The 13030-nt window shown below is 45.4% G+C and overlaps 1 protein-coding gene across 1 annotated transcript; it reads left to right on the forward strand.

Moving 5' to 3' along the window:
* The first annotated feature begins 1896 nt into the window (after positions 1-1896).
* Positions 1897-2538, forward strand: LOC115315197 (uncharacterized protein K02A2.6-like). Its single transcript, XM_029974430.2, has one exon. The coding sequence runs from the start codon at positions 1897-1899 to the stop codon at positions 2536-2538; it is 642 nt and encodes a 213-aa protein (XP_029830290.2).
* Positions 2539-13030: the final 10492 nt, after the last annotated feature.

Here is a 13030-nt window from a genome sequence, read left to right on the forward strand (position 1 = left end):
TGCCCAGCTGCCAGCTCTTCTGGGCAGAGATTGGATCGAGCAGTTAGAAATTAACTGGTTGGGCGTGGGTCGTATCGAGAACGATACTATGACAGACTCACTGAATAGGTCGTTCTCTAGCGTCTTTGAAGGTCCAGTGGGGCCGATAAAGGGTTTTCAGGCAAGGATTGTACTGAAATAAAACTCTCAACCTGTGTTTTGTAAACACAGAGTGGTGCCATACGCATTCAGAGAGCAAGTAGAGAGTGAGCTTGAGAAAATGGTGGCGCAGGGCATTCTGAGACCTGTAAAGAGTAGTGAATGGGCAACAGCCCTCGTTGTGGTTCCCAAGCCAGGGGGTAACGTCCGCATCTGTGGTGACTACGGTGTCTCTGCAAACCCACAGGCGACGGTGGATCAGTACCCATTACCACGGGTAGATGAGGTATTCAACAACTATCGGGGGTGTGGCCTCTTCGCTATTTTGTATCTAAAGACTGCCTACTTGCAGTTAGCCCTTGACGAAGCGTCGCGGAAACTGCTCACAGTGACCATTCACCTAGGATTGTTTGAGTTTGTACGTGTGCCTACGGAGTCTCAGGAGCACCAGGAATTTTCCGGAGTGTATTGAATATGATTTGGTTGGGCCTAACCAAGGTGGCGTGCTATCTTGATGTACTTGTGGGTGGCGTAGACCAAAATGACTGCAACCAGAGAGTCTTGGCATTGTTGAAACGTTTTCAGGAACATGGACTTTGTGTGAATCAGGACAAGTGTCAATTTTTTGTACGCGAAATTCGTTACTTGGGATACTTGTTGAATGACCAGGGTTTGAAGCCATGCCCTAAAAAGGGAGAGGCTATCAAAAAGACACCCGTACTCAGTAACGTGACGGAGGTTAAGGCATTTGTGGGGCTGCTAGCTTTTTATGCTCGTTTCCTCCCAGACTTAGCTGCCATATTGGGAGCTTTGTGTGAACTCTTGAAGAAAGACAAGAGGTGGCATTGGTCGGAAGAATGCCAACAGGCTGTAGACAGAAGCAACGGTCAATTCTGCAGTGCTGGGGTGATTGTCCTCTACGACCCTAGTCTACCACTTCGAGTGACGGCCGACGCATCCAGCTACAGCCTCGGAGCAGTCTTAACCCAAGACATGGGAAACGGGGACTACAGACCAGTGGAGTTTGCGTCCAGGACGCTTACTGTGGCGGGACAGAACTACGCACAAGTAGAAAGAGAAGCCTTGGCACTCATAGTTGCAGTCAAGAAATTCCACAGGTATCGCTTTGGGCGTTCGTTCACCCTGGTAACAGACCACTACCCACTAACGTTGATCCTGGAACCTAAGTATTCTACAACAGCCATAGCTGCTGATAGGATCCAGAGGTGGCGCTTGTTACGTGCAGAGTACAGCTTCAAGATCCTTTACCGCAAGGGCGGGGAACTCGGGGATGCTGATGCCCTATTGAGACTTCCTCTGAAGACAACTGTGGAAGAGAAAAGTATGTTGAAATATTTTTCACTTACAGAGCAATCGCTTCTTTCAAGTTCCGATGTGGGAAAGGAGACCCTCCGCGACCCCTTGCTGCAACTTGTCCTTGAACACACCAAGAGAGGTAGGCCAACATCCGTGCAAGATCCAGGGTTGCCACCCTTCTGGCAGAGGTGGGAAATGCTGTCAACGGACCAGGTTTGCCTGCTCTGGGGAATTAGAGTCGTGATTCCACAGGCACTAGAGGCTGCGGTCCTCAAGAGCCTGCATAAAGAACATCCAAGAATGGTGCGTATGAAACAACTTTCGAGAGGGCATGTGTGGTGGCCCGGAATCGACGCCATGATCGAGAACAATGTGCAGTCGTGCGAGATCTGCCAAGCGGTCCAAAACGACGTTCTTCCAGTACCACTCCAGCCATGAAAGATGACCTCGCGGGTCTTCGAACGTATTCATTTGGACTTTGCAACCAGGTCGGCAACCAACCTGTTTGTTTTGGTTGGCAGTTTTTCTAGATGGGTTGAGGTCCTGCCCAAGTGTTCCACAACCGCACCCCAGACAGTCGAGAAACTTATGGCTGTCTTCGCACAGTTTGGACTACCCGAAAAAGTGGTGACTGACGGAGGCCCCCAGTTTCGACGTGAGGAGTTCAAGAACTTCTTGAAGGGTCAAGGAGTGGTGCACACCATGACGCCACCCTACCATCCGGCTGCAAATGGCGCCGGGGAGAAGGCTGTGCAAACAGTCAAGCGAGCGCTGCTCATGCAAGTACTTGAAGACGACCTCCGAGGGAAGAGACGGAATATCCAGGAGAAGTTGTCGTGTTTTCTACTTGCCTACCGAACGACACCACACACAAGTACTGGAAAGGCCCCTGCAGAGCTGTTCCTGGGACGGCTTCCGCGGACCCGACTGTCGCAGCTCAAGCCAGGTGCAACGTCCCTTGCACGACGAGAGAAGCAGGACAAGAAAAAGGAGCCGGCAGACAAGCGCAGAGGTCCAACGAAACTCTTTCAAGTGGGCGACAGAGTTTGGGTCAGAAATGTGAGGGGGGACACAGTAAACTAGACTAAAGAAATTTTAAAGAAAGTAATCATCCCGGTTACATACCTGGTGAGGGTGGCTAACCAGATTCGTTATGTGCATGCTGATCACATGCGCATTTGAAGTGAGGGCTCGCCCTGATCGGCCTCTTCGGAGAGTGGATCGAGTGACAGTGAGAGTGTTGACGAACCGGGCGAATGGGAGGTGCCTATGCCACCGCATGCTGATAGTAGCATAGCTGCTCAGGAAGTTGCTCGACCGTCCAACCGCTTGGGGTGACCGCTACACGAGCATCCTTTCTTCGCTTCAATGGGAGTTGAAGTCATTCTTACTCATGCGCACTACTTACTCCCCTCGATCTTCATCCTACACACGTGTTTCGATCTGCCGGCCACCCTTCAGCGCCCGAGGAAAGTGGCTTCCCCATCCAGCGCGCCCGACGACCGAACGAGATATCCCTGAGGAGCACGCAATACGTGTCGATCGCGAGACACTCCTCACAACGGTCTGCCACTGTCGACACGTAGAGATACAGACAGCGCAGACAACGAGCAAGAAAGAAACCGCACCTCAAACAAAAACAGAGGGAAATATCCGCAAACAACGGCACCGTGCATAGACAAGAGGCGGGGAGGAAACCCCCCACGCAAACCTCGTTGCCAGACAGATAGATGTCGCTGTGTATGTTTAGTTTATTTGCAGCGGCGCTCGTATGATGGCTCCCCCTAAGTGACCCGAAGACCGCCGGACAGAAACAAACAACAACAACAAAAAAAGAGGAACGTGGGCAAAAAGCTCGAGGGATGCAATAAAAGAAGAGCGGGAGAAGTGTCGGGGGAAAGGCAGCCATGCTACCGAGAAAACAAAAAACGCGATATCGATGACGTTCTGTCCACTACCGGTGGTGACAAATATCGCTGGACACCCCGGGCGGGTGGCCGCCATTTGTAAACAAAATCACATCCCAGCCCCCTTCCGGGGAAAAACAGACGAAACGGGTGCGGTTTGCGAAGTAGGTTCGTTTATTATGGAAGGCTTTGGCTGTATACGGGGTCGTTGGTCGAGAACGTGGGCGGAACAAGGGAAAACAAAACAAAAGGAGGATGTATGGATGGATGCCGTGCCTTTGCCGCAATGCTGCGTTGTGCCCTGCGGCGGGTCACTTTTTTGTGGCTACTATATGCTACCTCCTAGCCACCTATGTTTGTTTGATTTAGTTTAAGGTTTCGACGGCCCCATATGGAAAAGCGGGAAAGAAAACAGCATTGTTGAAAGGGAGAAATATAGGGAGAAAAAAAAAAAATATCTTTACACTCGAGCCTGCTGTCTTAGGACAAACTGAAGTTGTTGTTTTTTGTTTCTTTTTGCATTTGAAGCACATTTCTCTGTACATACAGAGCTTCACATCGTTCAAAGATATTTTGGCGTCAGAGACACACCGTGATTTATAAAACGCAAGCTACGTAAAGCAAGGTTGCCTCATTATTATTTTTTTTCCATAGTGAAGTTTAGATGAAGACAAAGCGAGTTTTCACGCCATCATTTTATCGCCGTTTGCAAGGGAAACAGAGCCAGGTGTCGTGCTAAAAAGTACGGACACCTTTTACTTTGCTTTTCTCGAAGAGGCTGCATTTGTCTCGATCAGTTATTTTTATACACACGTAGTATTTTCTCAAATTGTAATAGAGGCCGTCGGGCTGGGAAATGAATTGTCTTTATCCAGCTGAAAATAAAGTCGGAGTCGCCGAAATAAAAAATCCTACCAAAAGCCAACACCACAGGTTTCAGCAAAAGTTTCAGCACTTAACGAAGTTTTATTGTAAACAAGTGCCTACAATGGAGTCAGCGAATACATAGGGATGAATCTTCTCTGCCACTACACACAAAAGCCTTTTCTTACGGAAAGTTTTCAAAAATCGCTGTTACATTTTTGACTGAAAAATCCTTACATAAGTGTTCTTTTTTTTTCACAACGTTTTTTTTTAAACGGTTTGACTTAGGGGCCGGATCGGGGATCTGTCACTGTTTCGAGGGTCAAGAAATAAATAGAAAATATAAATGAGAAAACACTAAATACTCAATTCTCTCCATTAGCTTTCAAATAAAGAATTGAAATTTAGAGTAAACTAAAAAAAAATATAAGGTGGACTTTATTTTTTTAATTCCAACATTTAGCTAATTATGACATTGCACAATAATTGGAACCCAGAAAGCTCACCAGGCATAAATAGAAGCGGATAGGAACTTTGGCGTGTTCCAACAGGGCGGAAGACTAATGAAAGTGATGATACTGATGCTGACAATGTGTAGTAGATGTGATACAGGACATTAAGCACAGTGTATACAGGAGAACGTAAATGAATTTTATCATACGTAGTTAACATAGATATGAAGCAGCGGAATAATAATAATAATAATAATAATATCAAACCATTGAAAATCAAGAATCAAAAATAATTTTTGACTTGGTGTCCAGGAACGACCATGGGATCATGGTACTGGCACACCGAACTTTGCACGCTACAATAAAAACTGGAAAACAATTGGGAGCAGTGAGTAAAAGACATGACAGGTATCACTCATGCTGACACAAAAATACGATTTACACAACAAGCAACGAACTGAACACCGGGTCCAAACTCAATGTAGAAGCCGTTCACAAAAACGAATATGCCTTATTAAAATAATCAATAATAAAATATCAATCACGACCGGTTCAGCGAGACTCATATAAGACTCTGATTGATCTGAGAAATTCACTCACACAAAAACATATCAAGACGACTTGCAGTGCTATTATATGTCCGACCCATACGAAACATGCGGTTCAGGATATTTAACGCCCCAGGAGAGTAAAAAGACGTTGTAAAACGGGTCGCTGTCCGGGGAACCCGTAAAGATATTTGTGAGAGCAGTCCTGATCAATCGGCCCCGCCAAGGAGGACTTTAAAAAACATTCCAGATCTGCCTTTTCTCGACGGAAATATAGGCTTTTTATAAGTAGGACGTCCAATACACTGTCACTCTGTGATAGAGATGTTTCATCGCGCAGATATTGATACCGATAAATAGATAAAAAATTGTTTTGCACTCGCTCCAGCCTTATGAGGGTAGTGTGACAACCACCATTCCATATAGGAGTTGCGTGTTCGAGCTGAGACCTTGCCAAAGAGCGGCACAGAGTTACGAACGTTACAGGTTTTCTAAATACTTCAGTCGTTCGACAGACGACGCCGAGCACGTGCAAAGCACAGCTAATTATACAAGCCACATGGCTATCAAATACCAAGGAGTCAAAAAGCACTTCGGCAGCATGGCACAATACATTTGAGCGAACAATGTAGGTGAAACACGTTGTTTCCCTTTTGCGACTATAGGACCTGACCATGGTTTTCAGGCTGTTTAGTACAAGACCGTTCATTGAACACCATTTGCTAAATGAGTTTATGTCCTCTTGTAGAAACTTGCAAGCTGAGATAGTTTTAATCTCCTTAAATATCTTAATATCATCAGCACATGGCAAAAAAAGAATAGTTTACAATGTGCTTACACGCGGTCGTTCACAGAAATAGAAAGAAAGAAGCGGGCCCAGAACTGACCCCTGAAGTAACTCAGACGTGGCCCTGTGTACGTAAAGGAAAACGCGCCGTTCGCACGAGCTACACATTTTCAGTTAGAAGGATATTTTTGAAACTAGTCGTGTATGCCTTTACATACACCAATACCACAAAGGTTTGAAAAAAGAATGCCATGGTCAACCACATCAAAGGCCTTACACAGATCAAAGCGAGCTACGTCAAGCTGGCCTCTGTGATACACAGCTTTGGATGCAATAAATATAAATAAAATAAAATTTGTTGTTGTCCAGCGTCCTAATACAAATTCGTCTTGGTTAGAGCTAGGAACTGATTAAACTTTTTTTAAAACGAATGACAATGTTTTGTGGACTACAATTTTGAGAAGCTTTGAAAATGTACACAGCAGAGAAACTGGCCTAGAGTTTAACGCAGTGGTACGACTTCCAGACTTGTAGACTGTTACAGCGACAGACTTCCTCCACATGCCTGGAAACACTCTTGCTCTTAAGGAATTGTTGAAAATATCATAAAGGGTGGGGTAAACATTTAGTGAATGGCTTTTACAAGTGCTGCTGGAACACGGTCGTGACCCAAGGACATGGTGATAATAATAATAATAATAATAATAATAATTTTACTCGGGAATATAATAATATTAATATTTTAACAATAATAGCTCTTTATTATTCCGTGCTTCAGAACGACTGAAGTCTCGACGTGGTGATGCTGGTAATTCAGGTAATGACGATGTCCAATGAATAATATCATGAGAGGACACACCTCACGATAGACAAGTTTCCCTCGTTTTCTCATTTATCTTCGTCTACGCGGTTGATCCGTGTGGCGTCGCCGTTTCTTTTCATGCGCTTATTTTTCCGCCTAGCGGGCAAGTTGGAAGCGCGCCGCGGGCCGTTCGGAAGAACTCCGCGGGCCGGATTTGGCCCGGAGGCCGGGGTTCGGAGACCATGCTTTAATATATGGTCCTTACCGCACGAGTTAGCTTTGGTCAGAGTCCGAGCCTCGATTAAAAGTTTATTTTGTGGAGCAACCAAAAAACACAACCCTTTCTGAGCGACCCATATTACGTATATCTCTGCACAAAGATTCAATATTTTAGCATAAAAAAAAATATTAAAAGCTTTCGAAATATTAAGGCTTCAATGGCATTCTGTAGGAAATAAATTTCCAAAACATTTCTTCACTGCGCTTGAACAAAACCTAGTGTTTGTAAAGATACAGGAATTGTATTAAGGCGGCACTATTGATGCTAAAATCACTGACAGGGTGAGAGCGGCAAGGTTGCGGTGAAAAAGCTGTTTTCTTTTAATAATATCGAGACCATTGGCATACTTTGGTCTTCCCGTCAAGCAAGGGGGGGGGGGGGGGAGGAGTGGGCGAGAGAGAAAGAGAGAAATAAAAAAGTGCTTCTACGACGGCAGGTCGGATGATGGAAAGGAGTGCGTTTTATCTGCTCTTTGTAGTGTTGGGAACCCTGTCGGGAAGGGGAACGGCAGAGAGGAGCTTCAGTTTTCCACTTCCAGCGGAGGCTTCGTACCCACAATAACGTTTCGAGGTCTTGTGTACGTCGAGCCATACCTTCCGCCAGTCATGCAAAGCCCGGCGGAAGTTACAGCGAGCGCGTGCCGGAAGTTCGAAAGACGTGCCTTGCCGTTCTCATTGTGTCAGTAACTATAAAATTACTTTTGACATCCGTGTGCACCGAGAAACTGAGAGAGAAGATGAGGCGAGAGCCCGCGGCGACATCAAAACGCTGAGCCCTGGTTGAATGATTAATGGGTAGACCTAAAGCTATAGCTGGCTTTCTCTCCGCGCTTTACTTGTCGACTGCGTTAGAATGCGAAACGCTGGTATCCGGCGTTTGGCTTTCGTATTCGAGCGCGATTGACGAGTGCACCGGAGACAAACGCAACTAGCCTAAGGTCTACCCACTAATCATTCGAACCAGGGCTCGGCGTTCTGATGTCCCCGCGCGCTTTCGCCTCCTGCCTTCCCTCACTTTCTGGGTGCAAACTGATAGCCAGTGCTCTTTCAAGTGACACATCTTCGAAAGAGTCCTGCATGGACGCTACGCATTTTCTTCAACTTTTATCAAGCGCGCACCCGTCAACGTCTATCTTCTTTATCTTTCTTGTGAATATGTATATTCTGTATATATACATATATAGCAAAGTGAAAAACTCCCGGTGAGAAACAACAAACCCTTTGCAAGGCGTCAGAACTCTACTGGTAGGGACCTGCGAGTTCTTGCGGTAAACCGACTCTCAAAAACTAAATAAAGAATACAAAAAAATGAAATACAATACAGTACAATACAAGAATAGCTCGCTGCTAACAGAAAGTCACTGTAACATTGTCAGTGTGGAGATGAAGATTTATACCTTCTCCGTACCATGGGACGAAACCTAATACTGTATAACGACCGCCAGCAGAATTAAACGATTAAACTAACCTCGGAGAGCAATTTAAGCAGTCATGGTTGGAATATTACCAGCTCGAGAGACGATACAATATTTAAAGTGTCTGTTGTGCAGGTATATTTTATTTTTGAAAGCGTATATTTTATTTTTGATAACGTCATTTTACACTGTGGGTATATGACGTGTTTAAAAATGAAATATGGCATGTGAACCTGGTTATAAGAGACCCGTTTTACCATTGCAAGTTAGGGGTTAAAAGTGGTACCGGAAAGCAAAGTAAACAGACGAATGACGAACTCTTCCCGTAGCCTTCCTTACTTACCCGTTACTCTCACCGTTGAAAGAAATGAAATAAAACGGACGATTTTGTCAAAAAACAAAGCACAAAAAAAAAAACGCAATAGAGCCCACACAGTTTGTGCCAACGCCCATTCATCAAGCCATATTAAAATGGGGAAATCACTTCCTTGGCATTGAAGAATAGGAATAAGAAACATTCGAGTTTGGGGGTTTTCCCCGCCAAGCCGCACGCCCCAGTGGAGGTGTGATTGATCTAGATCACCTAAAAATCGTTTGACGTGCAACCGAAAGATCGGTGACACGTCGCTTTCTCCGCAATAAGCCTGTGCCAGATTGCGGACACTTCGGCCGGCATCCTAGGCGCGCACAGAGTCCAGTGCGGGTCATCGTAAGGCGTGAACGTATCACAGTACCATCGACTTTATTCTTCCAATAAATATTGAAAACACACGGACAAAAGTGACCCACCACAGTGGTCAATTACGCGCAATAAATTACACGGGCTTTTCCGGTGTATTAATATATATTTCTTTTCACGTGGGCCACTAGTTTGAGAGGACGGTGCACGAGTCAAAGGTTGACAAAACTCTCGGGTAGATTAAACGGTAATAAACACTCTTTAAAGAATGACGGTACATCGACGTGACCCGGAGGGTTTCTCGAGCAACCCCTGGCCGGGTCACCCCGATGGTCCATCCAACAACGCGTACGGCCGAAGGTATAGCCTACTCCGTTTTACCTTTTGATGGACCGCAACGGACGCTACGAGCCATACCCGCTAACCCAGCTCTTTGAGAATATCAGGTGGCCATGCGACCCTCGATTTCCCCCCAAAGGTCACGTGCCACTGCTCTCGGGCAGTGGACTGGTTCCTCCGATGGTTCTACCGACGTTCGCAGGTCCATGGCGAGGTTGAACGAAGTGTAGTCGCCGCGGCATATTCTGTTCCCCCCTAAGCGAACATCGCGATGGTAGCTCGGCGCTATAGCCGGAGCGAATCAACGGCCTGCCCTTCATCAGCTGACCCCCCTCTCCGCGCGTGGGTGTCGGTGGCAACGTGATCACGTGGCCAAAGATAGGCGAGCGACTGGTCCAACAAGGATGTAGCTTCGAGCGCACTGCCAGCTTGAGACTGAACGGACGGCGCGTCGTCGGAGTATGGCTCGAGTGGCACGCGGCCGAGGACTCGGCGGTGGCCGCCTGGACGGCTGGGGCTCGGGGCGGCGGGTTACACAAATCCCGAGGCCACCGGTTCGTTCCTGCGCGGGGCCAGGCCATTAGCGTGGCCCATAATGGAGGCCCGAGAAGCGCTCATCCCGACGGGGGTTCCCTTCATTGCGCATTCATCGGCCTCCCACGTCGGGCCCGCACCATCGATCGGGTGCCGCAATCAAACACGGCCAGAATGCCTCCCGTTACACGCGGCAGCCCCCTTTCTGGCGCGGGGCTGCTTCTCTCCGCTTCCTTTGGCCACCGACGGAGCCTTGTTTGTACTGCGTCCGAGAACTTCTTCCGGACCATACGCGGCCGTGCTGGAAGCTTCTCAGGTCGCGTTCTCGGCTCAAGTTTTTGGTTGGTCTGGAGGAAGACGCGTCTGAGATTATCGATCAGCGTGACCTTGTTGTATGTACATTTTAGATTAACGACCACTGCTGATTCGTGTTTCCCTCCTTTACGGATATTATATATAATTGTCTTCTTTATCTACGTGGCTTTCTTGGCAAATAGATAACCAGGCTTAGCGAGAAAAAACAACCCAAGATTGGACGAAAATTGGAACGCGCAACAAAAACTCGCACATATGTTTTACGTAAATATCGGGGGTGAGGCCATTGACATTTCATTGGCCCTTCCTATACCGAAACTTCTCACGTGTTGTTTTGTCTTGTGCATTTTTTTTTTTTGGGCCATCAACATTTTTTTTTTTTTTTTTATTATGATAGATTTTCTTTTCCTTTTTTTGCAGATGCATTTTAGCCTATTTTCGGAATTACGAAAATAAACTTTTTGAGTGATCGAGGAAAGGAGGATAAAATTCATCTGTATATCCAGGTTATCAAATGCATATCACTAAATCGAGAATAAAACAAAGAAGAAAAAGAAAATGAGCTGTTTGTATAAAAGCGAAAGACTATCTTCTCATGTATTGCTTTATCCAATAGCCTAACCTAAGTAACTGATTTTGGTGGCACCAGATTTCCTGAGGTACTGCAAAATCTGAGTGATGTCATGCTAAATTTTAATATTCAATTATTCGCGATATTTTATGCTTTGCTTTATGCCGTTCAATCAATATACTCGAAGCACGTGAAGTGAATTATATTGGAGGGTTATAGGGGAGTCCTGCGAGCACGGGGAAGAGCGCCGGTCCACAAATCCCCAGATTTTTGTTCCATCGCATGCAATTTCTTGAAATTAGACGAAGTCCTGTACACGTGTAGAGACGTATAACTAATATTAAGGCCACACAACAAAGGATCTTATAGTCTTTATTGATCATAATGTTTGGCAGGTTGCACCGATTCGAAAGTTTTGTAACAAATTAATTCATAAATGCCCAATTATTAGTTTTTTGTTGTAAAAGTTAAACTTAAAAATTATCAGAGCAATAGTACAACAAAAAAGAAAAATAGCACAAAAGAGATTGAACGTTCTAAAATTTGTGCAATAGTTCGGGGTCTATGTAACACATACCCAAAGCCACAAGCACTGTACTAGGCGTTACCGAAAGAGTTACGAAATGTGTTACTCGTTACTGGCAAACAAAAGGAACGCGCTACCGACTTACGTTAAATAAAAAAAAAAAAAAACGCACTTCCGTTACCGATAAAAAAACAACACACGCTACTTTTGCGCTACGTTTTTATTTACGAAATAACACGTTTTATTGTTTTTACAGTACAGGAATGCATACGCAACATATTTCAAAAAACATAATGTTCATGCAGAAACGGAGCGTAATTTTTATTCCTTGTTACGGCTTCCCTTCTTGCTCTCGTAAAGAAAAATGCAAAGAAAAACACAAATATCTAAAAAAAAAAAAAAATTACAGGGGTTGGCGTTAAACAACACACAAAAAAAAAATTAAATTCGATACCTTCTAAGTCTTGGCAAGCAGAAGCAACGAGGGATGTAACTACGTTACCTGTGAATTTGAATAAGTAACGTAAGTACATTATCCCCCACTGTTACTTGTAGCGCGTTACCGCCAAGACGGGTTACAAGTCAGTTTAAAAAAATCGCTCCCCATAAGATCATTTAATAAATATATCTTCTCAAATGTTTCTTCTATCCACGAATGAAGCGATAATTAAGCTATCACTTGGGTGATGTCAACTATTGCCAAATTCGAGCTTCGGAGATCTGAATGATAATAGCATGCGGTTAAAACGTTGACTAAAAAAACAAAAAAAACCTTGCCGAAGGCACCTATGGTTACTTACGTGTAGGAATGCTTTCGCATTCCTACACGCAGCGCATTTTTACAAGCAGCGCGCACGTTCTCCTTTCGCACGCAGTGCTCCGGTGGTGACATCACGCCCCCACCCTGGGCCCAGGCGCGGCGAACCCGGCCGGCCTCGCGACGGCTTCTGCGTTGCTCTGCTTTTCTTTATGTTTTATTTCTGATGCGCCGTCCGCTTTAATCCTGAGCACCGCAGCCGGCTACCGTGTCGAAGCATCTGCGTGACTGTGCGTTCCTTTGTGTTTCATTTCTGAGGCGCGTGCTTGATGACGCAAGTTTATGACCATCTTTCGGGGACAACGCCGGAGGCTTTCCGCGCAATAAAACAAATCAGGTTTTCGCCTCCGAAAATAAAAATAAAAAAAAATATATATATATATGGAGCATCGCCGTTTCGATTGCGCTGTGACGTAGTATACATGTGCAAAAATGAAAATGTACTGGTACATCTACAAGGGAGTTAGTAAGTTGTATCATTACATAGCGTATGATTGATTGCTACAGCACAATGCTTGAACAAGCGTTGTCCGGTTGCAACAAAACATAATTGTCCTCTTTCGTTACAGATGAAGTGCCAAACTGGGCTGACGTTGCGTGAAAACTGTATTCAACAAATTGAATTTTCGCAATATTTTAGCGTGATATTCCCGTACTTCCGGTTGGATAAATCAAGATCTTTCTCGCTTCCGAACTCGGAAAAAGTAGAGCGCGGAGGCCATGATCAGGCAATTCACAAA

The sequence above is a fragment of the Ixodes scapularis genome, unplaced genomic scaffold (assembly GCF_016920785.2).
Source record: "Ixodes scapularis isolate PalLabHiFi unplaced genomic scaffold, ASM1692078v2 PGA_scaffold3__209_contigs__length_174095766, whole genome shotgun sequence".
Lineage (NCBI taxonomy): Eukaryota > Metazoa > Arthropoda > Arachnida > Ixodida > Ixodidae > Ixodes > Ixodes scapularis.